We start from the raw sequence: 27,703 nt of genomic DNA, 5'->3' as shown, positions 1-27,703 counted from the left end.
TTGTATATGAATTTCACAATAGTAGACATGCAATTTACTTAGTTCTGCAGCAACTTTTCTATGTCATTCAAAATTTGAATTTTGTGACTGGAAAATCTACATTTTGTATGAAATGAGTTATTTGAGCCATTTTAAGAATGAAAGAATAAACAGGAGATTTCATCGTTAAGATCATCTTCAGCCCTTTTCTAATGCTTTCCCCATTTCAATGAAGTATTTGTGAGCTGTTAGTCATGTAACTGAAACAAATAATTTATGTCATTTGTAGATATCTCAATCTCAATATCAATGTTCATTTCTGTTTTGTTTCAATCTCTACCGCCTCTTCAAAATCCTCAAAATTATCAATAAATTGGTGGCAGTTTATGCCATAGTTTTTACTATAACTTTATTCAATATTCTAGATGCAGTAAAAAAATTTTTAGTATTGGACTTCCCTAACCCAACCTTTTGTCATTCACTACATGCATTCCTAAATACTTCTGCTCTCTCTCTCTCTCTTTCTCTCTCTCTCTCTCTCTCTCTCCATCCCTCTCTCACTTCCCAAACTTCACACTACCTCCCTATTTCTATCTGTGGTTTTACTCTACTGTTGCTTTTCACTGTCCCATCTTGATCATCTATTCCTTTTCTCTCTTAATCCATAAGTCCCTGTTCTCTCTATCCATCTTCTTGTACATTGAGGATATACTCTGTTACCTGATCACCACCATTCTTTCTTGCTTTTCAACAAGTGTGTCTATATACCTCTTCTGTGGTAAGACAACTGTCCCTGTCCTTCTGCCATACTCTAGTTTTTCAACTCCAGGTACAAAACCATTTCCCTCTCACTCAATTGAGGAATTTTGTATTGTAATTTACTTGATGATCTCACTAGTTCTGGCACCACAAAATGAAATGCACCCAGTACACTCTGTAAAATGGTGTTAGGACGGGCATATAACCATAGAAACTATGCCAAAGCACAGTCTGGTGGTTTATTGGATCCTGTCAAACCAGCCAATCCATGCCGACATGGTGTTAATATGTAATCATATTCCTCTATTATTATTAAAACTTCAGTATCAGCACTCGTAGCTTCTCCTTGCACATTGACAATATGCCAATCAGCTCATTTTTATGCTTATAAAACTAATCAGTTTCCACTAAATGATTCTCCACTGTCACCTTCTTCCTGATTTTTGCCTTAAAATTTGATAAGATTTTAGCACAAATAACAGCTTACATAATAGGCATTCTAAATCATTGTTTGCTCACTTATCCATATTGATAAAAGCTTTCCCATATGCAAAATAAAGTTGACCGCTTCTTTATTATGTACCATTGTCAAAAATCTGCCTCAACAAATTCCATCAGACCCATGCAAGTATGGAATTGAGTGTACACTTTTAATTTAAGTATTTTTCTTCGTCCATCAAAATTGTAGGTATGTTTGACTGACCCAGATAAAATTTTGAAGCTAAATTTTTAATGGTTCTTCTAGCTTTGTATTCGGTTATGATCTCATTTTGTTCCTAAAGGTGTTTTCCATTTGTATCATCATTAGCATTTGCTGCCATACTATCCTGATGTAGTATGCATTTATTGGGCTATTTACTTCATCTTTTAGTTTTTTTTTTTTTACATTTCAGTATATTTTGTAATAATTCTTCGGTGTCATATTTTTTATATAGATTAGCTCCTCAGTTTTGGATCAGACTGGGTATAATGTGTTAATAGACGCAATGTTCATTCAAGCAAAAGCTGAAGGTTTGTAAAGTTCAAGAGTTGCTTTATTTTGTACGATATTAAAATGACCATTGAAGCTGCCAGTAGTAATATTAATTGTCCTGGGGAACTGAAGAAAATGCTTGATGAAGGAGGTTATGCTGCAGCAGAAGTTTGTGTATCATCTGAATATTTAAGTGATTTTGAGGGCTATGCTAAGTTGCTGCCTGTAATTAGGCTTTCAAATAAGAATGCTCAGATGACTACAAGCCTTTTCAAAAGCAAGTTTACAAACTTTTTTTGCCTTGAAGTACAAAGGTACTCAAACATATTTCCAACAAAGCATTGCTTCTTTTACAAATGCAACAAGTGTCCAGTGGAATATAGTACGTAGTTTTACTCCAGCAAATGATTCATTAAGTGTGATTACAACTTCAAACACATTATCTGAGATCTTTGTAACAAACTCAAAAGCAATTAATGGCAGATACTATTAGAGATTATTGGAAAAAGTTCAACACTCTGGATGCTGTATATAACAGGAGCAAGTCATGGGATGAAATGCAACCTTTGGCTATGAATGGTGTTTGGGAAATCATATGGTCAATTGTATCCATAACATGTTTTCCTATCTACTCACTGATATTTTAGATTTACTGTAGACATTTCTAGCTGAAAATCTTATATCAGGCTCAGTTGGATATGGTGACTCTATCAAATGATGTAGAGCTTGGAGAAATCATAGATGATGTGGTAGAGTTGTTAACATCTCATTGAGAAAGTTTGTCTGATGAGAAGCTAATACTGTTAGAGCAAGTTGCAGAGCAAAAAGAGGAATAAACTTCTACAGTTAACTTGACTGAAAAGAATATGGCTTCATGGTTGGCACTCAAAGCGAAATATCTGCAAATTGCTGCTAATAAGTTAACATAAAAATTACATGAAGAGTTCATGATGAACTAAGTTCATACAAAGAGATAGTGTCCTATATTATCAACCAACATTGCATTAGACCTTTATTCTCATTGGATAAAATTGCTAATGATTTACAAGTCAGAAGATAGTGACTCTCTTCCAAGTATCTCCTATTGCATGGTAGGCAACAACTTTTGTTGTGAGGATAGTTGTGTAAATGGATGGATGGATGGTCCTCAGAATCCCTTTAAATCAGGGGTTACCAAAGGGAGTCGGCGTGCAAAAGACCAGCTCACTCAGATGAACTGCTTGAAATACTTAGTGAACACCATGAAATGTGGGAAAACCTGATAAGTTTTCACTGCAGCGAGAAGTCTGCTGTTGCTAATGTTTGAGGCCTGATGTCGTAATCTGTATCATAATCGAAGATTGAGAGGGGTGACTGAAGGGACTGTCAAGTGTTTGCTTATAGAAACTGCCTGAACCTGGAGGAATGAGGTGATTTGAGACTGAAACTGACCAACATTCAGCCTGATATCAATGCCTTAATTCAGGATCATCATGCTGATGTTGTCAATTTCAGTAAAAGATACTCCAACAATATGATGTTTTTCACATTTTCTAACCATGAAAAACAATTTCATAAAAATTGAAAGGTTAATACCATATGCTCGTACATCATCATCATCATCATCATTTAACGTCCGCTTTCCATGCTGGCATGGGTTGGATGGTTTGACTGATGGCTGGCAAGCCAGAAGGCTGCACCAGTCTATAATCTGATCTGGCAAAGTTTCTACAGCTGGATGCCCTTCCTAACACCAACCACTCCGAGAGTGTAGTGGGTGCTTTCACGTGCCACCAGCATGAGGGCCAGTCAGGTGGTACTGGCATCAGCTACGCTCAAATGGTGCTTTTTTTTTACGTGCCAGTCAGTGGCCCTGGCAACAATCACACTCAAATGGTGCTTTTAATGTGCTACTGGCACACTTAGTTTTAAATGTAAGAAGTGTTTCATCTTCAATAGAATTTCTTAATTTGTTGTATATTTTAGCCAACATTTTAATTGCCAGCATCAGTATCCAGTATGCATTTAAGATATGGTATGGTAGGGTTAAGTATTAAGGTATTTTAAATGAGGAAGGTGGTCGATGAGGAAAGAGAAGTGGCTAAAGGGGGTTGATGCAGAAGAAGTAGCTAAAGGAGGTCGATGTGGAGGGAGAAGTGGCGAAAGAGGGTCGATAGTCGAAAAAATTTGGCAAACCCTACTCTAAATACGCATCACTAGGAATTTAAAGACCACTTTATTTATATTTATGATGTTATTTAATGTTGCTGTGAATATATATCTGTAATCTCTTCCTGCACTCTATGATTTATATGCCATCATTGTCATCACCCTTGCTCTCCCTCCTTCTGTATCTATACCTATTAATATGTACCTTTCATTCTCTCTCTCCCTCCCTCTATTCCATTATTTTGGAGAGAGATATAGACAGACAGACAGATTGTGATTGAACTACTATTCCATTTCAACTTTGTTTTACATCTTTGTTTTACCCCTTCAGGTAGATGGCCCTGCTCAGTATGTAGAAAAGGAGTAGGTAGTAACTCTATAAGATGTACCCGGTGCAAGCTATGGACACATAAGAGGTGCAGCAACATCAAAGGCAGGTTAACTAGCAAGTTAGTTTTTGTTTGTGGCAGATGTTCAGGTGCAATAAAGACTGCAAACAAACAGGAAACAACTTCTATCTCATTCCAGGGTGAAAAACTAGAGGTAGTCGATAGCTTCCGCTATCTGGGCGACCAAGTTAGTAGTGGGGGTGGGTGCGCTGAAAGTGTAGCTGCTAGAATAAGAATAGCCTGGGCAAAGTTTAGAGAGCTCTTACCCCTGCTGGCGACAAAGGGACTCTCACTCAGAGTAAAAGGCAGACTGTATGACGCATGCGTACGAACAACCATGCTACATGGCAGTGAAACATGGGCTGTAACTGCTGAGGACATACGTAAGCTCGCAAGGAATGAAGCCAGTATGCTCCGTTGGATGTGTAATGTCAATGTGAATACCCGTCAGAGTGTAAGTATCTTGAGAGAAAAGCTGAACATTAGAAGCATCAGTTGTGGCGTGCAAGAGAGACGATTGCGCTGGTATGGACATGTGGTGAGAATGGAGGAGGATAGCTGCGTGAAAAAGTGCCACACCCTAACAGTTGAGGGAACCCGTGGAAGAGGTAGGCCCAGGAAGACCTGGGCTGAGGTGGTGAGGCAAGACCTTCGTACATTGGGCCTCACCGAGGCGATGACTACGGACCGAGACCTTTGGAAATGGGCTGTGCGTGAGAAGACCCGGCAAGCCAAGTAAGATCGTTGCCAGTGCCCCTGGACTGGTTCTTGTGCGGGTGGCACATGAGATGCACCATTTTGAGCGTGGCCGTTGCCAGTACCGCCTGACTGGCTCCTGTAGGATTTTCGAGCGAGATCGTTGCCAGTGCCCCTGGACTGGCTTGTGCGGGTGGCACATAAAAGACACCATTTCGAGCGTGGCCGTTTTCGTGCGGGTGACACGTAAAAGCACCCACTACACTCTCTGAGTGGTTGGCGTTAGGAAGGGCATCCAGCTGTAGAAACTCTGCCAAATCAGACTGGAGCCTGGTGTTGCCATCCGGTTTCACCAGTCCTCAGTCAAATCGTCCAACCCATGCTAGCATGGAAAGCGGACGTTAAACGATGATGATGATGATGATGATCTTTCTTGACAGGCAGTAAGAAATCTAACTGCCATTTCAAAAAAAAAAAAAAAAGTTTTGCAAAATAACAATTTACTTAATAATTTACTATGAAACCACCAGATCAAAAATGTTATACATAATGTATACAAAAATTATACAGCTCTGTGTTCATTCTATAGTTATTGATTACAATATATATATATATATATATATATATATATATATAATAATAATAATAATAAAGGAGTTACGACGCAAAAACGTATATATTCAAATGAACATATTTATCTTCTTCAATATATATTTCAGTATAAAGAATTCATTAAGAGACGTAATAAATCAAAATTTCTTTACACATCTTCAGGATATATATATATATATATATATATATACATATATATATAGTTTAGTTACTAAAAAGTTTCCAAAATTTTTGGTTGATGGGGATGCATAATCCAAGCAGGTACCAAAATGCACTTCTACCGATTGATAATGCTGGTTAACATATGTGAGTTTATGTACTTCAATTGTTGGTTTAACTATTTTTCATACATTCTCAATGCCTGAAGATCCATTTGTCTCTAAAGAGACTATACTTTTTAATAGAGGAGAAATAACGAATGAGTTTAAGGAAAACAGAGAATGGAGAATATCCAATTTTTTATTATGCAGTCATTAAAAGTTCCTCTGGAAGAACTTTAATGACTGCATAATAAAAAATTGGATATTCTCTATTCTTTGTTTTCCTTAAACTCATTCATTACACCCCCCCCCCTCTCTCTCTGTTGTGCATGTTTGAAATTATTTTGTCACTATTATTAATTACGATTGACTTTTTGTTTTCTGGAAAAATTGTTGAAACACATCTTTATAATATGAAAACCATTGGGAAAATAGGTTTCATGTTACAGAATCCAATTGCTTAATTCAGGGGATGCTTATAATATGCATTTTTTTTACATTGATTTGATTGGATCATAATCAGATTTTTTTTTTCTTGTTTTTTATTCTCCTTTTACAGTTTTTCATTGTTATTTCATTTACGCATTAAAATAATAGCCTATTATTCAAAAGATATGCTCAACAGTTTATTGACTTGACTTTCTATACTAAATACGAGAAGAAATCTTTTCTTTTCTGTTAATATTTATTTGTATATTTATGCGTTCAATGTACTTTTTCTTTCTTTCATCTCTTTAACCCTTTCGCATTCAGACTACTCTGTTAAATGTAATACTTATTTATTCACATTGTTGTGAATTAATCATTATCTTGTAACTTTGAGATTTCAATGATGTGATTGTTTATTTTTATATTAACTTTGTAGGGTAGGTGTAGGAAGTTAAATCTGGCCAGTTTAAACATGAAACAAGTAGACCTGATTTAGATAATTTAAATGCTAAGGGGTTAAATTTATTTAAGCAATTCTTCAAAGTTTATTCATTGTATTTCAGCATCATGTCCTACTGTTGTCCAGTGTCCAACTGTAATTGCTATGGTAGGTCTTCCTGCTCGTGGCAAGACTTATATTTCAAAGAAACTTACTCGTTACCTAAATTGGATTGGAATTAAAACAAAAGGTAAGAATTATTATTCTCCTGATGTTCTTGACTTGAATTCATTTTCAAACTGTTGGTGTTATTTCCATAAACAACAATGCTTTATATGATGTTATTCATCCAATTTCATCTTTTATAGCAGTATTTCACTACCTTTTTTTTTTTTGTTAGTGACTTCCAATATGTTAAATATCTTAGATTGTGGTCATTTACTTCTACAACAGCTTCCCAAATAGGTGTTGTATAAATTGGCAAGCTTCCAGGTATCATTTTAAAGTTATTAAGTCTATCAGAAAAATTATATGGGACTTGAGGCATATATTACAGGGTAACTGTAAAGCCTGGATACATAGTGATTCTTGCTTCTTTAGACCAATTCAAATTCAATCTGCAGACAAACACAACAACAAACAAGAATATTAGTGTACCCAGATTTTACAGTCACCCTGTATAGTAATTGTGTAAACCCTACATCGGATTCTATCTGCTCTGCTATATTGAAGGTTAACCATCTATTGTACTAGATAATAAACAATAGAAACAACTTTGGAGTAAACAAAAGGAACAAATTATTTCATTTTATGTAGCTTATATAATGCACTGTTCTTCAGCTAGCTTCAGCTCAACAATTTCCTTACATCTTCTTTTCCAGAAGCTTAGTGTAGACCTTACCAGAGGGGCTCAACAAGGAGATTCCTCTATAACTTGAGCATTTTCTCTACTTTTTAGAAATTGGTATGATCACTTCAGATTGCCATTGCTTTGGTGTCCTTCCAGAAGTCCAAGCCATCTTTGCAACAAGTCAGCTGGAGAGTATCTTCCCTATTTAAGGCTTTTAACATCTAGGGCTGGATTTCACCCTCCTTGGTAGCCTTGCTACATTTAAGCACTTTAATTGCCTCTATGACTTCAACCTCTGTGAGCTTATACTTTGCTGTTAGATGCACCTCGTGTTCATCAGAAAATGTTATTGTTACTGGATTTAGGTGATTAGCAAAGTATTCTCTCCACCTTCCAATAGGAACTCTTCTACCACACCTGCCATTCTACAAACTTAGCAAATGATCTGCCAGAATACTTGATTGGCTAATCTTAATTGACCAAGCTTAACCTCAAAATTCTCCCATGGTTTAACTGTGAATGTTTTACTGTCACTGCTGAAACTTTTTATGCTCACTGTACCACATACGTAAGAGAGACTTGTTTCCAAGCTAAGATTTTTTCTTGGATAGCATCTTCAACTTCCTGGTTAAACCAAGAAGTTATTTTACCACCTGGTGCCACAACAAGCTGCTTTCATCCACAGCTTTGTATAGGTGAAGAAGAAATTGCTGAACAAAACTATCTCCATCCATCTCAATATCTTCTGTTTGTTCAGAAAAATCTCTGAATTTGGATGCAATAGTATTTGCATTATTTGTTTCTGATCCCATCATCTTCCAGGGCTTCCCACTTTATTCTGTAAGTTGTAAGTTGCACTGGATTTACCAGTTTTGTGAGTTTTCCTTGCAGTTGATAGTCTCAAGTTGCAGACAACTACATGATGATCAGTTGGTAGCTCAGCCCTCTCTCATTACAAGAATATCCAGCACAGATCAGAAAGGTCTGAAATGATAAAATCTATCAATGACCTCTATCTCAAAATATTCCTATTCCTAGTATACTTGTAGCAGAAACATGATCGCTCTTGAACTTTAGCTGCCCACATTGTGGCTTTTTACTTTTAACTACCCATTCTGGTTCACTGCATGGTGGTCAGATCCATTTAGTTTTACTTGTGCTGTCCACCACTTTAACATGACGAACTAGCCTAGCATTTGTTCATCAGCTATAAAAGGGGAAGTTTTCGCCTGCTAAGTCCCCAGGGAGGAGAGTTTTGGTACTAGCAACCTGGACCTTGATGTGAGAACAGTTTAATTTCAGTTTTCAGCCTGAACAGAATTCAAACCAGAATCCTCAACATTATGTTTCATGTCTTGACAATATTTGAATAGAATTGTAGTCAGAATTTTTGTGATGTTGTACTTCAGGTTTTTTTAACTTTTCTATCTTCATTTTTATGAACATTTAAAACTATACAATGTATTGACTGTTATTAATGTCCTACCAGTTTGGTGTATCAAATTTTAGCAATAGTAATAAGTATTTCTTTGCAGTCAATTGCAACTTGTCTTTAAATTTGCTTATTATTATCCATCCTGAATTGATTTAACAGAGGACATAATATATCAGACCTTAAAACTGCAATTCATACAACATTCATACATTTTGCTAAAAATTGATGCAGTTAACTGGTAGGACATCAATAATAATGCAAAAATTTCCATGGCTTCGTTGTTTTTATCTCATTGGGCTACATACTTATAGATATCCCTGTCCTGTGACCAATGCCATTATGTGCTTTGAAGTCCCCTTTACAAATGCTCAGTCTTAACTACTTCTAAAGTTGCCATGACTTCATCAAAGGAGGATTTGTATTTGGCCTTGATGTTTGGTACATATAGTTGGAACAACCACAGTAATCCTTCCTTCAACCTAAGCTTCAGGAGGCAAATCCTCTCACATAGTGGTATCCATCCATAACACAATCTAGCAACCAGGAGTTTGTGAGTATCCCCACTCTCACCTATGCAGACATACTTGGCACCACACCCTCCATCCAAGTCTATTTTACCAGAGCCACAAAACCTTGTAGAGGAAACACTTTCTATATCTAACTGGTAGCATCTGACCTCCTCTGCTAGTTCCTGCTCCTTACCCATAAGAGTTGTGACATTTCAGTCCCCAATCACTAATGGTTATTCCCTCCTGGACTCCAGCCCACACATCCCAGAACAAGCTGCAGGCTTATAGCTGATTGTATTAGCATTAAGTGGAAAGTGCAATATATTTTTTTTTAAATAGACCCCTCTACTTAAGATCTAAATATGTCCCTTGTTAACCCACGCAACAGATGGTACAGTATTGTTATTCTTTCAAATCCTCATATTGCAGCTTTTAGTGGTCTTATTTGCACCAGGCACCAAGCTGGTATTTGTATTGGACCTGCAAAAACCTTTAATAGTATTATAAATTAAGTATTTATAAAATTATTAATTAAAAAGATGACTGGGAAAAATTCCTTGAAACACCTACTGCATAAAGAAATTAATAAAGTGAATATCAAAATACATGATGTAGTAAGCTAAGAAATTATTCTATAAGTGACTAATTCTAGTATAAAAAAAGGAGGGTTAAGAGAACAAAACTGCAATAGTTTCTGTTAGTTTTATAGCCTTTCACCCGTTAGCTGTTGATGCTCTGTATAATATTAAAATAAACTTCAGTAGAACAAGAAATTATTTTTGTATGGTCAAAGCAAAAATTTCATGTTTCGTCATTTTATCATTCTTTGTAGTTTTCAATGTTGGTGAATATAGGAGAGCAGCTACTGATAAATATAAAAGCCATGACTTTTTTAGACCTGACAATAAGGAGGCTCTCGAAATAAGACAGTATGTATTGTTTTATGTTTTATATAAACAAAATGTAACTTTCAAATGTTATTTCAGTTGTTGTTCAAAGTTGACTTAATTTGAAAATTATTTAAAAAAAATTTGGTAATTTGACCAGTCTGTTGAAGGACTCCAACACAAGTTTTTTATCCTTTCATAGCAACCAATGTTATCTCACCTAGAAATTATCTTGTATATCACAGCTTTTGTGATTTGCACTGTTCTATTGCTTGGAAAAGTGCCTGAAAAAGTATTGAGTTAAAAAGTTTGAAAATGTCAATTTTAATAAATCTGACTTTTTATTTTTTGACTTAGTATCTTTACATTGCAAACTATAAAAACAATTTTAAAAGATACAATTTAGCACTGCTTAGAGTGATGCTTCTGAAAGACATTTTTTTAAAAGTAGCATGCAAGAAAAGTGCTGTAAGAATGTGAGAAAAGTGGACAGGGAGGGTGTTGAGAATAGTCAACAGTTAAGTAGGTGTTATGTCAGTAGCCAAAGTGTAGAAAGATAAAAATGTTTAGTGACTGTGTGTGTGCATGCACATATACGAGGGTCAGCAGAATAGTCCATAGTCTAATCAAGATATTCTCATGGAAAATGACCAAATGAGGTTTATTTGTCAATACTGTCCCCCTTGCGGTCCACACATTTCTTCCAGTGCTGGTGCAGTGCTTGGATCCTATTAGTGAAGAAGCTTTCATCCTGTTGCTCAAAAAAGTCACCAACAGCAGATATAATGTCATCATCACTGCAATACTGGATCCCACCAAAGTATTTTTGCATGCTGGGAAACAGACAATAGTCAGATGGGGCCAAATCAGGAGAATAGGGTGGGTGATCAACCAGTTCAAAGCCACAGTCATGCAATGCTTCCATTGAAAGCAAGGACGTATGTACTGGAGCAGTGTTCTGATGAAAGAAAACCCCCTTTTGTTAGTTTTCCTGGGTGTTTGGTCTTGATAGCCTTTCATAACTGCCTCACATTGATGATGTGACCCTTTTGAAGATAGTCAATGAGCACTATACCTCTTGTATCCCAAAAAACTGAGGCCATCACCTTCCCTGCAGATAAAACAACCTTGGCCTTCTTTGGAGCAGGTGAGGATGGGTGTTTCCACTGCATAGATTGTCTCTTTGTTTCTGGCTCAAAGTGATGAAGCCAGCACACATCCTGACTTAGGAAACTGTTGTGGCAAGAATCATTGACACCCCTGTGGGATTGGAAGAATGGACTAGCCAAACTCTTATAAAGAGTAGCGTATTGGTTGAGACAGCAGGAAATCGTAGGAGTCATTGAGAGTTTGTATTTAGTGAAATATCATGTTTAGTGGAGTAATTTGAAGTATGTGATGTGAAGACAATTGCGTCTATCCTCGCTTCATGAAATCTGTATATCCAACGTATGGAAGGATATAAAAGTGGCAACGAGTTTATTCGAAGCTTACGATGGATGTTAACATTTTCTTTTGATACAAAATCAAAGAAAAATTATTTAACATGGAAACTTATTAGCCTCTGTGGTGCAGTTGAAACAGCAACGGCAACAACAGTTACAGCAGCAATTACAACAACAACACCAACAGTTGCTGGAATTAATGTTGAAGTCCAAAAATACTTCAGGTTCGTTCTTGCCAGACAGTGTAGCAAATGCAGTTGCAGAATTTACTTATAACCCAGAAGATGGTATTATTTTTTCTGCATGGTTCCTAAGATATGAAGAAATCTTCAAAGAGGAATGCAAAAATTGGATGGACAATGAAAAGATACAACTACTTTTAAGAAAATTATCTCCTACCGAACATGAAAAATACTGTACTACCTTCTGCCCCCCCCCCAAAAAAAAAACCTCGTGAAGTTTTGTTTTGATGAAACAATAACATCGTTATTGAAAATTTTCAGTGAGAGAAGTTCCCTGTTCAATACTCACTGGGAGTGTTTGAATTTAGTGAAAAAAAGATGAAGATTTCATCACCTATGCTGGAGTTGTCAATCTAGAATGTGAAAAATTCAAATGAAAAGAATTAATCCTGGACATTTTCAAATGTATAATTTTTGTTCAAGGGTTCGCTGCAAGCAAAGATGCAGAGATACGTGCCTGGATATTGACAAAATTAGAACAGAACCAGAACTTGACTCTGCAGGCAGTGGCAGAGGAGTGTCAGAGAATTATTAATCTATAACATAGCGCAAGGAAACAATTACTTTCATATACATACGTGTCAACCTGTAATGGATAAGGAAAAAGAAAAGCGAAGACCAAGACCCAATCCATGCTATAGGGTGTAGAGGTCAACATTTTAAAAATAACTGTCTGTTTGAAAATTTAAAATGTTTTAACTGTGAAGATATCAGACATAAAAGATCACATTGGAGAGTTAAAAAAAAATTCTGGGAAGGTTTTCTCAAGAGAAAGTCTAGGCAAGGCTCACAAAAGAAAGTTTGTGTACATAACAATTGATAATGTGAACTTGAAGTAACAGCTAGATACAGGCAGTGATATTACAATTATTAACACTGACACTTGGAAAAAAATAGGAAAGCCTGCATTAATGGAACTTAAAAATTGCGAAAGGTGCTACTGCTACTGCCTCCTCTACTACTACAACCAATTAACTACTGCTGCTTACACGGACAGAGGTCACTCCCGTTTACCATTACCAACACGGTCACTACTACTACTACAGCCAACGATTCAAGTCAACGCACTAGACAGCCATTATGTACCCATACAAAAAAAACGCTCCCTTGTGGACTATGTTGACACCAGTGAGAAACAATTATGAACTTTTCTTTTAATTACATTTTTTTTTAAAATATGTATTTTTGATAAGGTTCGTTTTTCCAAGAACCGAAACATGTGAAATATCTCTGAGAAAATTATAAATTAAAATTTCTGTTATATTTTCTCTAATGAACTGGAATACCTATGATTCAAATTTCATCGAATTGCAGATGAGGGTTCTTTCCCTCTTTACACACCCTAAAAATATTTTAATCATGGCACATGTATCCCATATTACTGATCTTTATGGGCAGATTCCAAAATTTCAGTCTTATGAAACCTGTTAAAAGGATTTTGCTCCTGCAAAATGGAGGTCATGGAGCTCTAAAATGTGGGAGTTAAGGCCCTTATTGGGGGTGGGTGTCTTAATGTCAACCAGAGAAGTTGCGTTCATTTTTTAATTTTTTTCATTTTAGCTAGTTTCAGCTCGTGTTGTGGCCATGCTGGGGCACCGCCATTTATTGTTGAGAATCTTTTTAACTTGGGTCTTATATTTATTGTTCGAATTTTTGTGAAATAGGAAATATATGTATGTTCACTAGGTTTGTAAAAAAAAAAAGCAAAGCTACAGGAAACCAAAAGACGAATGATCACAATAAGCAGTCAGCTACCCTACCCTAGTCATTACCACTCCCCAATATAGGATTCCTCACCATACAGTTTTGTTAAAATGGAACAGAAATGATGATATAATTAAAACTAGTTAAAGGATACACCTTCAAAAATGGATTTGTTTCATTGGTTGTTTCAATTAACGGTCTTAAGCATGATATTATATCAATTTTGATATAATATCAGGCAATCAAAATAGATTTAATTCCTCTTATAATATCTCATTGATTTTAGTAACATACTGTTTGATTAAATACTCATAATTTCAATCAATAATTGAAATGAATATTGTATGTGTAGCATTAAAAGAAAATCAAATAATCTGTATTCCCTCTTAAATTTAATTTTCATAATGAGCAAGAAGTTTTTGATCAGAATAAATAAAATATATTTCAAGATCAATTTCAATAGATTATTATAGTTAGTTACCTTCAAGCATGAATTTCTGAAAGAAAAGTTACATTTTTGATTTTATGAAATGATTGAAAACTTAAAAGCTATTAACCTCCGTTTCAGTAAATGTGCTCTGTTAGCTATTGAAGATGCTCGTGCTTATCTCTCGAGTGGTGGTGAAGTTGCTGTAAGTATTTCTTTCAATTCATTTTCAATCATATCAGTATTTAATTCAAGGTTGTAGTCAGCTAAATTGAGATTGCTTCACTCTCTGATATTAAAAATTTGCAATGTTGATATTAAAAGTTTGTAATATTTATTTCACATGGGGAATATTTTAGAAAAGAAAAGTTAAGGAAATCACATTGCTCAGTTAATCATAAATTCATTTCTTAACTGATTATGTCTTTATTAGGGTAGGTGTCCAAGGTAATAGAACATAACCCAGTCTACAGAGGTACGTCTTCAAATTTTGAAGAATTTTCTCATTGAATTTCTGAAGGAATACAGCTCAGTTGAAAGCAATTAATAAAGGATCCACAAAACATAATATTTATGAAGTAACTTAAGGAGATTCTTTTTTTTCTTTGCATAGTGGTGTTCAAGTAGATTCCATAAGTTCTGAATAGTAATGGCTATTATATGAAGCAAATTTTATCTAAATTCTCAGACATGGTGTTATCTAAATTAGTTTTATCATTCCAAATGATTACTGAATGTTCTTTCATTTTCTTAAAGTTACTGAATTTCTGTTTTTCAGGTTGTTGATGCTACAAATACAGCCAGAGAGAGGCGAAAGTTATTGGTGGATTTCTTTACTGTACAAAATAACTTCAAACTGTTTTTTGTGGAATCACTCTGTGATGATCCATCTATAATTGAAGCAAATATCTTGGTATGTTCCTTTGCTAATATTTTCTATATTTGTTAAAAATTGAGAAATGTTTGTATATTAAATGTTTCCAGTTTTTTTTTTTGTTTCCTTTTTCAGTTTGTGTTTACATCTACTTTCATAATAAATTGATATATTTTGTCTAAATTCAGTCATTTTCCTTTACTTCATTTTCTCTACAGTCTGATATTGAAATATGTACAAGTTGGCATTGGACAAATGCATCAAGTAGCAATAGTTTAAAAGTATTTAGAATGAAGTATTTAGCTCAAAGTTAATGTAATTGACAGGTGGGGAAAAATGTGTTTTAAATTTGAGTTCATTATGCTTGTATTTTCTTTTTGTGAAACTAAAGAACAATTTAATCTTCTTTTGTCATTAGGTACCATATATAATATATATGTTTTCTGGTTTAAATTGAACTTTTATTTCAGTAGAAATATATATTTAACTTAATTTCATGAATGATAACCATTCTGAACTTCATACTAAGTTTTTAATTAATGTTGTCTCTTTTATATTCTGTTGCTTCTACGACAGTTCTTTGTCTATAATAGAAACTTTAATTTTAGTGGCATGTAATTTTTGTCTTCAAACTATGTTGCTTCGTTTTATAAGTTAGTCAAAAGAAGACATCTTTCCAGTCAATTAAAGTTGATGTAGTTGATATTCATTTCGAATATCTACTGGCTGATACCTCCCGGAAAACAATTAGTGAGAAGGGATTTCCAGACACTTCCTTCTGAAGGAAGGAAGGATCATAATGTTTTGTGTGTTGTCTGGGACTGAAATACAGAGGTGTTGAAGGGAGACAAAACTGGTAGGCTTGAATGGAGATTCTGTGAGGCTAGCTGGAAGGGGAAACAGAAAAGAACAGCACGTGATGCTAGCAGTTAAAATACATGGACTTCTTTTAGAGGTAGTCTAGTTATCTTTCTGTGTGGATATCGCAACAACACTTCCTTAGATATATGCATAGCACCCTAATGTGTGCTTGTCTTGTAGAAGTTCAGCAACTGATCAGGTATGAAATTTTTCATGTCTTAAAGAAGACTCCTAGTTTATGAAATGCAATTTTAATAAAAATCAGATTATAAAATTCAGCACTTTTTAAAAAGTTTTAGCTATAAGTCCTTTATGACAAGTGAAGATACAAGTCTAGCATGAGGTGTAGATAACTCCTGCATGTAGAAGTTTAAAAAGAAGTGCATAAAAGTGAGTTGTGAAGCAAGACAATAATGTAGAGATGGATGAGTGAAGAACACATTACTGAATGCTGCAGAACATCACAGTGGCTATTGTGAATCACATAGAACCCTATCAGACAATTCAGCAAAGCTGCTGTCTGACTGAAAGCTTATGATCAAGAAATGAGACAAATGGTAGCTTAGCTAGAAAGTTCTCATGCTAGATATAGTTAAATACTTCATTGATGTCATGCTTCTTTTGCTAAAGTCTTCAAAAGCAAGGAGCCACATGTTTGTAATAGATTTGGTTTTATTGAATTTGTATTGATGATTACTCAGAGAGAGAGAGAGAAACTTCAAGTAATGAAAGACATTACAGTTAAATATTATCATTTCCTCTGAGATATTGAATTTGAAAGAGGTAGGGTGACAGAAATTGCTCTTTTTTGGAAATGGAACACGCTGCACACAAGATTGCAATAAACTTTTATAGAAAGGCATGGTTGTGTGGTAAGAAGTTTGCTTCCCAACCACATGGTTCTGGGTTCAGTCCCATTGCATGGCACCTTGGGCAAGTGTTTTCTATTATAGCCTTGGGCTAACCAAAGCCTTGTAAGTAGATTTGGTAGATGAAAACCGAAAGCCCCTCGTGTATATATATATATTTGTGTGCGTGTTTGTGTCTGTGTTTGTCCTTCACCATCGCTTAACAACCTGTGTTGGTGTGTTTATGTCCTCATAACTTAGCAGTTCATTAAAAGAGACCGATAGAATAAGTACTAGGCTTAAAAAGTAAGTCCTGAGGTCAATTTATTTGTCTAAAAACCCTTCAAGGCAGTGCCCCAGCATGGCCGCAGTCAAATGACTGAAACAAGTAAAAGATAAAGGATAAATAAAACTAAGATTGAAGAAATTGGCAAGAATAAGAGCTACTTCTAAAGCTCATTGTTTGAGGATGATGAAACAGATACCATCAGGGCTGATCTATTTGTGTAGGGACAGAATTTTGGCAGGTAGTAAATCTGTGAAGCAGTATTTAAGAAGTTTTGTTGAATCTGGGCAGTATGAATCGACAATGTAGGTAGCAGATATGGAGACCTTTTCAGCAGTAGTGCTACTAATAAAGAGTAGTAGTTGGTACAGATTCCTCAAAGTCTTGGCAAGTTACCAGTAAGCTCTGCTGCCATTAGGCAGACAAGAGAGAATGTCCAAGCTCTCTCCTGATGGTAGTCAGGTGATAAATGAAGGCTTTCGAGTTGATGGTTGTGGTTAACTTTGAAGTATATAGGTAATGTTATTTGTTTGTGCAATTATTAATAAACTGCTTGACATTTATGGGCTTTAGTTGTGAAGGAGCATGTCTTGGTTGTAATTTACTTAACCGTTTCATATGTATTGCGAGTGAAACAGATTTGTTGCCAGAGGTAATCAGCCTAGAACTGGTAGAGTTCTGACAAGATGAGTTGCCTAAAGCAACGAGGAAGCAATCCGATGGACATAAATATGATGATGGTTGATGGATATTTTCAAAACAGGAAATGAAGTAGTCAAATAAGTGATAGAAATTGAAGAAGTTAAGGAGATAGGTAGAGCCATGGATAATATGTGCATGTAATGTACAGAAGAGTAAAAGCATTGAGTGTTAAAAGTAAGTAATACTTTCTGAGAAATACACTAATCTTACACTATCAGCAAAGAATACTGTGTTAAGGCTATGAGTTTATAACCCGAATGTGTGTGTGTATACAGATATGTTTATATGTATGTATATATATGTGTGTGTACATATATGTATGCATGTATATATGTATGTACATATACATACGTTTATATGTATATGTGTGTACATATGTTTATGTATGTATATTTGTGTGTGCACATGTATATGTGTGTGTGTGTGTATATGTTTATATGTGTGTGCACACATATTTGTGTATGTATGTGTGTGTGCATGTATATATATATATATGTGTGTATATATATCTGTATGTATCGTCATCATTTAACATCTACTTTCCATGCTGGCATGGGTTGGACGGTTTGATTGAGGACTAGCAAGCCAGAAGGCCGTACCAGGCTCCAATCTGACCTGGCAAGGTTTCTACAGCTGGATGCCCTTCTTAATACTAACCACTCTGAGAGTGTAGTGGGTGCTTTTTACATGCCACCGGCATGAGGGCCATTCAGGCAGTACTGGTATCAACCACACTTGAATGGTGCTTTTTGCGTAAAAAGTACCATTCGAGCATGGTCATAGCCAGTGGCACCAGCACAGGAGCCAGTCAGGTGGCACTGGTGGCGACCATGCTCGAATGGTGCTTTTTACATACAACTGGCACGGGACCAGTGAGGCGGCACTGGCATTGACCATGACAATGACTTCACTTGACTCAACAGGTCTTCACAAGCACAGTTTATTACCCAATGATTGAAAGGTACTCTTAAATGGACTGGGTATGCTGCACTGGCATAGGTCATGGTTACAGTCTCGCTTAGCTTGCTGGGTGTTCTCAAGCACAGCATGTCTTCAAAGGTCTCGGTCACTCATCATCACCTCCATGAGGCCCAACGTTCAAAGGTCATGCTTCAGAAATATTATCTAATGCTATCCTTAAAATTATTGAGAAACAGAAATTCAGTAAAATAACATTAATTCAGTACAGAAAACCCAAACTGTAGAGCAGGGATTCTCAAACAGTGTACTGCAAATAGTATCTATGTGTGATGCAGGTTTTTCAAAATACAATTTAAAGCATTAGGAAATCTATACTAATGCTTGAATGGCTTGAAAAATGAGATTCACAATTTTGTTGTACATATATATAAATAAAACAAGGTTTTCAATATATATATATTTTTTCTAAATTTCTCACTTTAAAATATTTGTTCTTTTAACTTTCCATTTAATGTGCAGTACCCTAAGCTAGTGTCTTCTACTGTAGCCTTGGGCTGACCAAAGCCTAGTGAGCAAATTTGGTATAAGGAAACTAAAAAACCCATCATATGTATATGCGTGTGTAAAAGTGTGTTATATCGCAATACTACGCAGTGGCTGTGTGAGCTACAAAATCCTTGTCGCCACTGTTATATCGTAATACTACACAATGGCTGTCTGAGCTATCTCATCCTCATTGCCACTGTTATATCGCACGTTTGGATGACCTCTACTCAACTACTACGACGTCTAGACTTCTCCCTCTATATCTATGTATTGGACTAGCCTACTTCATTGTCTGGGGGTGTCAACACAACAAAGTGCTTGTGCATCCTAGTCAGGGAAAAACAACAAAGTGTACCAATAATTTTATGTTTAATTGCCAGTGCACTACATTGTCAAAAAGACTGAGTACCACCATCTTAAAGAATACAAGAATTAAGCAACTCAGATAAAGTTTTCAAAAAGATAAAGTGAATATTTACAGAGAATTGAAATTATACAAATAGAGAATTCTCTACAACAAAGAACAAAACTTTTGGAGAAAAACTGAACTATGTTCTAGTAGAGAATTGGACAACTATTGATATAGAAGCTAAGGGAGGGAAAAGATGGGAAATGCAACAACATGAACATAATTCAAAAGTTCTTGACAAACATCAACATGTCTTACACATGTACTGGAATGGCTGGCACAGGAAAAAACAATTCTTTAACAAATTTTGAAAGAAATTTTCATCTGGATTTGCTAGATTTTGTAAGCCCTGTAATCCTTATGACAGACTTGTTTTCAAATGAACTTGAGAAAATGTAGGTTCTTTTTTTTCTGCCAGCAGTCTTCTAAGGTTGTGCACATACTAACTGATTTCTACAGCTATACAAGCCCCTTCTGAAAATTATCTGTTCTATAGGGGATCTATATATCTTTTCATGGGAGAAGAGTGCTTGGTCACTCAACATTACAAATAGAAAACTCACTATAGGGAGGGTGGGGGAGAGAGGCAGGGGAGGGGGTTAGATGAAGAGGGGAGGGGAGTTGAGCCCATGTGGCGCAAAGGAGCGAAGAGAGAAGATTAATCCCTGTTCACGGCGCAAACGGGAGTCCGTGCGTATATATATATATATATATATATGTGTGTGTGTGTATAAATGTGTGCACATATATGTTTGTATGTATATATGTGTATATATATCATCATCATCATCATCATTTAATGTCCACTTTCCATGCTGGCATGGGTTGGACAGTTTGACTGAGGACTGGCGAGGCAGAAGGCTGCACCAGGCTCCAATCTGATCTGGCAAAGTTTCTACAGCTGGATGCCCTTCCTAACACCAACCACTCCAAGAGTGTAGTGGCTGCTTCTACATGCCACCGCCACATGGGCTACTCAGGCGGTTCTGGCAATGACCACGTTCAAAAGGTGTTTTTTATGTGCTACTTGCATGGGAGCCTGTCCGGTGGTACTGGCAACGACCATGTTTGAATGTTGTTTTTCACATGCCACCGGCACATGTGCCAGTAAACTAATGCTGGCAACAATCACGCTCACATGGTACTTTTTACCTGCCAATCAGCAGCCTTGGCAACGATCACGCTTGGATTGTGCTTTTAATGTTCCACTGGCACGAGTGCCAATCAGGCGGTACTGTCATCGGGCATGTCAGCGATTTTGATTTCACTTGACTTATCAGGTCTTCACAAGCAAAGTTTGCTGTCCAATGAATGAGGGGTACTCTTAAGTGGGCTGGTTACACCCACTACTGTAGGCTACAGGTTATAATCTCACTTAGCTTGTCGGGTTTTCTCAAGCACAGCATATCTCCAAAGGTTTCGGTCACTTAGTCATTGCTTCGGTAAGGCCCAATGTTTGAAGGTCGTGCTTCACCACATCCCAGGTCTTCCTGGGTCTACCTCTTCCACAGTTTCCCTCAACCGCTAGGGTGTGATACTTTTTCACACAGCTGTCCTCATTCATTCGCAACACATGACCATACCAGCGCAGTCATCTCTCTGCCCACCATATCTTATGCTTCTTAAATTCAACTTTTCTCTCAGGGCGCTTATACTCTGTCGTGTATGCACACTGACATTACACATCCAGCGGAGCATACTGGCTTCATTCCTTGCAAGCTTATGCATATCCTCAGTAATCACGGCCCATGTTTCACTGCCATGTAGCATGGTTGTTCGTTCACATGCGTCATACAGTCTACCTTTTACTCTGAGCGAGAAGCCCTTTGTCACCAACAGAGGTAGGAGCTCTCTGAACTTTGCCCAGGATATTCTTATTTTAGCAGCTACTTTCAGACCATCCCCCCCCACACACACTATCGACTTGTTTCCTAGGTAATGGAAGCTATCAACTACCTCTAGTTTTTTCTCCCTGGAATGTGACAGAAGCTGTACTGTGCACATTTTCAGTGTTTATAGCACCTGAGCATTTGCCACATACAAAAACTAACTTCCCAGTTAGCTTTCCTTTGATATTTCTGCACCTCTTCTGTGTCCATAGCTTACACTGGTTACATCTTATAGAGTTTCTACTTACGCCTTTTCTACAGGGCCATCTACCTGAGGGGATTTGTGGTTTGTTTGCCTTCCTACTTATTAAGACTTTGGTTTTAGCTAGGTTGACTCTAAGGTCCTTCGATTCTAATCCTTGCTTCCACACCTGTAACTAGCAATTAGAGCAAGGTCATCAGCATAGAGGAGCTCCCAGGAGCATCCTGTCTTGAATTCCTGTGTTATTGCCTGGAGGACTATGATGAATAAGAGGGGGCTGACGACTGATCCTTGGTGGACACCTACTCCTACCTAGAATTCTTCACTGTACTCGTTGCCAACCATCACCTTACTGACAGCATCCCTGTACATGGCTTGCACAGCTCTCACTAACCATTCATTTATCCCTCGTTTCCTCATTGACCACCAGATAAGGGATCGGGGGGCCCTGTCAAAGGCTTTCTCCATGTCAATGAAAGCCAGGTACAGAGGTTTATCTTTGGCTAGGTATTTCTCCTGAAGCTGTCTTACCAGAAATATAGTATCAGTGGTGCTTTTCTCTGGCACGAACCCAAACTGCATCTCATCTAAACTGACTCTCTCTCTAATTAGTTGAGCTATGACCTTCATTACCTGATCTAACAGCTTGATACCTCTGTAATTATTTTAATCTAAAGCGTCACCTTTACCTTTGTAGCAGTTGACTATGGTGCTGCTACACCAGTCATTGCGTATGACTCCTTCGTGTATCACCTGGTTAACTATACGGGTAACTAGGCTATAGCCGACACCGCCGGATATTTTGAGCATCTCTACAGTGATTCCTGATGGGCTGGGGGCTTTCCCTATCTTCATACTCTTAATTGCTTTATCTACCAAGGTACTGTCAATTCGGATAGCTGGTCCCTCTCTTAGGTTGACATTCGACAGACTCTCTTTCTCCCATTCATTCTCTTTATTGAGCAACCTTTCATAATGGTGTCCCCAAAATATGTGTGTGTGTGTGTATATATGTGTGTGTATATGTGACTGTATATCTACGACATATGTGGAAAACCGGTGTGTGTTTGTGGCATTGTTAGCTAACTCCTTCTACATCGTTTTATTGATTTTGATGAAACTTGACATGTGAGTAGAACTCATGTCTGGAAACCTTGTGACATACTTTGAATGTTGAAAAGATCGATAATAAGGCCCCTGGAAGGAATATTTATATCTACCTCATACAACTAATTTTTTTTAAACACCCAAGGGAAATAACCCATATCATCTGTGCAATAGTTGGATCTTTTTTAAAACGGGGGCCACATTTTTCATTAATGTTTTACGTAGTGTTTTTGGTACGGAAAGACTTTCAGACTTCGTATACTTATCTATTTTGTGTTATAGAACAGAAAAATATTTTTGTATTCGAATTTATTTCATGTAAAAAATTGTCTTATTTCGATAATTTCAACCAATCACTGACAAGTATTCAGTTGTTTACATTTAGTCCTTTGGCTGATTAAGCGATGTAAAGCGTATTTAATCTCCATACCTTCGTTTTATTTGCTTTTTTCATTTTAAATTTGCTTTAACCCTAACCCTAACCCTAGGGTTAGGGTTAGGGTTAATTGTTTCAGAATCGTTTGTTTATGTAGTCGGCACTTAATGTATATCGGCTGAATGGACGTCAGTGATTGGTTGAAATTACAGAAATACGACAACTTTAACATGGAATAATTTATGGATTTCTTTTTTTTTTAAGAAGACTAAGAGAAAAAGATGTTTTATATGACACATTCTACCAGTGTTCCAAGTTTCAAAGTGTTTCGTCAATGAAAAATGTGGCCCCCGTTTTAAAAAAGATCCCAATAGCTTTTTAAACACTCAAGGAAAATAACCCATTTCATTATTTATATTTGATTACTTTGAATATTGATTTTTTGTGTGTCCTATTTCTAATTTTTGCAGACAATATCGCTTTTATACTTTATTTGACGCGTGAGTAATACTCATGTTTGGAAACCTCATGATATACTTAGATTGTTGAAAAAAATCTATAAGGCCCTTCCAATGGATCCTTCTATCTACTACATATTACTAATATTTTATTTAAACAACTCAAGGGAAATAACCCATACCACCTGCAGATTATAATGAAGTGATCAATATTTGATTCTCACGATCAGCCAACCTAATTCTGCATTTCACTACTCAGTTTTGAACTGCTAAACATCATCATTGCACTTTGACTCTTAAACATTAAAGACTTCATTCATACATTTCTATACACATACTTTTTTGAATGCCTATTACTCCAATAATTCTACATTTTTACAGTTACATATTTTCTATGACAGTAGATAAATTTTTTATTCCACAACGTATTTGTTGTGGCTTCATGCAGGCATAGAATGCATTCGATCCTCGATTGCCAAATTTCACTTAACACTTCAACAGCGCTTTTCTCACGGTAAAACAATAGTTTTTCTGTGAATGGCAGCAGTTATACAATTCCCAGATGCCTTCGCTAAGCAGAATAATGTTTTGCCTTTTGCTAACCTCCGACAATCCTTCTCGCCAACCTCCAACAATGTCTCCATCCTCCAGCTGACAGTTTTTTGTACTTTTTTGTGACGGAAAATACACCTTTTGTGGCAGTTATAATGAAATTGCTTTCATATATCAGAGTAATAAGGTATTTCAATAGAACATCTTTACCCTGGGATTTACTGGGTACACCAGCTTATATATATATATATATATATATATATAATAATATTATTAGGGACAAAATCCAAAATTACAGGTAAAAAACTCAATTAAAATCAATTTATAAAAAATTAAAATTAAATTGAGCCTTATAGATAAAGTATATATAAAATATATATAGTTTTAGGGAAAATAACCAATTTTCAAGAACTCATCGATGAAAATCCACTATAAAGTTTGAATTACGGAAAAATTTGGATAAGTACTGTTTTCACTTTGCTAAAGATTTTCTACTATTTGAAAATAATATGTATTCTTGTTTTTATACTATTCATTTGTTTCTTTATAGATTATTTTAATAGATAACTTATTTAACACTATATTATTTAGAAGTTATAGTTTCATTTCAACATAATATTAGAACTTCGATTGGAATAGTGTTGATATATTTTCGATTATTTTTGATTAATATTATTTGATTAATTGTTAATCTTTATAGTTTATAATATCGTTAAAGTTTTTTTTAAATCAAAACTTTGTATATATATATAAAGTTTAACCTTTTATTCTTAATAATTTTTTCTTTCCTAATTTTTTCATTCATAATTTTTTCCATTCATAATTTTTTCATTCATATTTTTTATTATTACGTTTATAGAAATAAATAATCTTGTATTTTTCTATTATTTAATTGATCTTTAATCATAATTAAATAAACGTCTTTAGCTTTAAATAGTATAGCTTTAACTATTACACCGGTTAAATATGTACTAATTTTATCTTCATTATTATTTTAAACTTAAACTTCGTTCAACTTGTATTTAAAACAATGATAATTTAAAACAATGATAATTTAGGTAAGATGTTTTTTGTATATAATATACATGTTATTATTATGGATGAAGGGATGATTATTGAATGGTTATTATTTTGATATTATGATATTTTTAAAATAATTTTTCTATCTTTATATAATAAGTATTTCATATTAATTCATTTGGTACTTATTGTTGGTTGAGATATATATCTAATTATTGTTCTAATTACGATCTGACGAGTAGCTATATTTTTGAATAGAACTTATTTTCGATAATTTCAATTGATTTTAATCGATTTAAATTTCTTTTCTATTTGAAAATTGGTTATGAAACACGTGTAATCTTTTTATTATATTTATCTTATGATATTTACTTTACTTTATATTATACTCATTTATTGTGCTTTTAATATTAATTTTTCTATATGTGATAGTGGATTTTTATCGATGAGTTCTTGAAAATTGGTTATTTTCCCTAAAACTATATATATAATATATACTTTTGTTATTTACACCACCTGTCCTCGTCTGTTGTTATTTTTTGTATATTCTCCCATATATATATATATATATATATATATATATATATATATATATATATATATATATATATATATATATATATATATATATATATATATATATATATATATATATATATATATATATATATATATATATATATATATATATATATGTGTGTGTGTGTGTGTGTGTGTATATGTGTTGCTTATATCCTCCAAACAAATAATCTAGTAGAGTACTGCTTCAAGAAGTTTTCTTCTTTAGCTCACATCATACAAAAAAGTACTTGTTAAAACAATAACGATGATATCTATTGTACATCTGTGCACTCATGTGTGCATGTGTGTGTGTTTGTGTGTGTATGCGCGCATGCATGCAGTGATATATCTAATAAAAACATTTCTCTAAGTAATGGGTTTTTTTAATAATTTTGTTTTGCAATTCTTTTGTGTAATTGACAACTACTGATCTTGATTTGACTTCATTTGATTTGACCATGATACAGATCTGCATATGAAGCAAATAACAGACAACAGACTGTTAGATTTTTTCCTTGTAACCTGTATAACCTTGAAATGGGTTACTTAATATAAGCAAAGTCTTCAAACCTTTGCTATTTTCTACTGGCATCTATCAACAACATTCTGACTGCAATAAGATACTTTTGTTGAGTGTGTGTGTGTATATATTATCAACATCAACATCATCAAAACTACCATACTTTTGCCAAATGAAGTTTTTTTGTTTTGCTTTCTTTTTGTTTCGTTTTTTTATAGCTTTTTTGTGTTTTTTTCTTTTTTTTCTTCTTACTTCATTTTTTAAAACCCTTTTGGTTTACATTTTCTTCACTTAAAAAAAACAAAATTTCTTATGAGCTCAGTTAAAACAGCTCTAAATAAACTGGCTGTTATCTAAAATGTAATTCCTAGATGGCTGCAGAACACATGCAAACACACTCATGTCTTGCTTCATTTACTAAGTTATTATCACCATATAAATATATTATTAAAATTTAATATCAAGAATGTTTATCTTCTGAAATTCTCTCTCACATAATGTTTACCTTTTGAATATGTCATTATACAGTGAAATATTCTAGATTTTCTTTAGTACAAGTTGACTTGAGCATTTCACTGTTGAGAAGAAAGTAAGCAATTTCGATTACAATGTTGAAAATGAAATTCTAATTTTAACCCTTTCATTACTGTATTTATTTTGAGATGCTTTGTGTTTCTTTCAGTTACTTTAAATATAACAAAGAATTTAGTAAAATAACTTAGTTATCATTCGGCTAGTGTTAAGAACATAAATTGTGACTAAGATTTGGTGGAAGATTTTAATTAAAAACTTATGAAAACAAGACATTTGTATTCAGAGCTAGAGCCGGTTTCAGCTTGGTTGGTAATGAAAGGGTTAACTATTTAACAGTTATTTCTATGCTTTTATGTTTGTTTAGGAAGTCAAGATTTGCAGCCCTGACTACATAGGAATGGATAAAAATGAAGCAGTAGGTGACTTTTTGCAACGGATCAAGCACTATGACCAGACGTATGAAAAATTAGACTATATTCATGATCGCAACATGTCTTTTATCCAGATATTTAATCAAGGGGAGCGATTTTTAGTAAATAAATTAGCAGGTAAAATTTTTTTGTTTGCTTTATAATTTTAAAACTGTTATAAATTTGTAAAATATTTTCTGTTATAATCATGATCCCATTGATCTAATGTCATTTTAGCTTCATCAAAAACTCTATGAATATGTAAATAGTTTATTTCATTTTCTTTTTAAAAAAATTATCATTTCTTATAGCAGTTATAAGATTCAGCAATTTATTAGCTTATTTTGTCGGAATCACGATCTGTGGGCATGTTGGTTACCTCTGTGTATTTGTTACTGTAACTATTTTTTTTTTTTACTTCCTTTGGCAATAAATATATTTCTG

The 27,703-nt window shown here is 35.0% G+C and overlaps 1 protein-coding gene across 50 annotated transcripts in view; it reads left to right on the top strand.

The window, feature by feature from the left end:
- The window catches only part of LOC106883142 (6-phosphofructo-2-kinase/fructose-2,6-bisphosphatase), a 158,253-nt gene that overhangs the window by 60,528 nt on the left and 70,022 nt on the right, over positions 1–27,703 (top strand). For all 50 annotated transcript variants that reach the window (XR_016241589.1, XR_016241585.1, XR_016241594.1 and 47 more), the window contains 5 exons: positions 6,809–6,934; positions 10,311–10,407; positions 14,325–14,388; positions 14,962–15,096; positions 27,214–27,397. Coding sequence is in view for 33 of the 50 variants with exons in the window: in XM_089350979.1 (XP_089207105.1) it covers positions 6,809–6,934; positions 10,311–10,407; positions 14,325–14,388; positions 14,962–15,096; positions 27,214–27,397 (606 nt within the window). In the remaining 17 variants the exon portion in view is untranslated. The remainder of the gene's footprint in view (positions 1–6,808; positions 6,935–10,310; positions 10,408–14,324; positions 14,389–14,961; positions 15,097–27,213; positions 27,398–27,703) is intronic.

The sequence above is a fragment of the Octopus bimaculoides genome, chromosome 4, assembly GCF_046866305.1.
Source record: "Octopus bimaculoides isolate indiv1 chromosome 4, ASM4686630v1, whole genome shotgun sequence".
NCBI lineage: Eukaryota > Metazoa > Mollusca > Cephalopoda > Octopoda > Octopodidae > Octopus > Octopus bimaculoides.
This window is presented reverse-complemented; position numbering and strand designations above follow the sequence as displayed.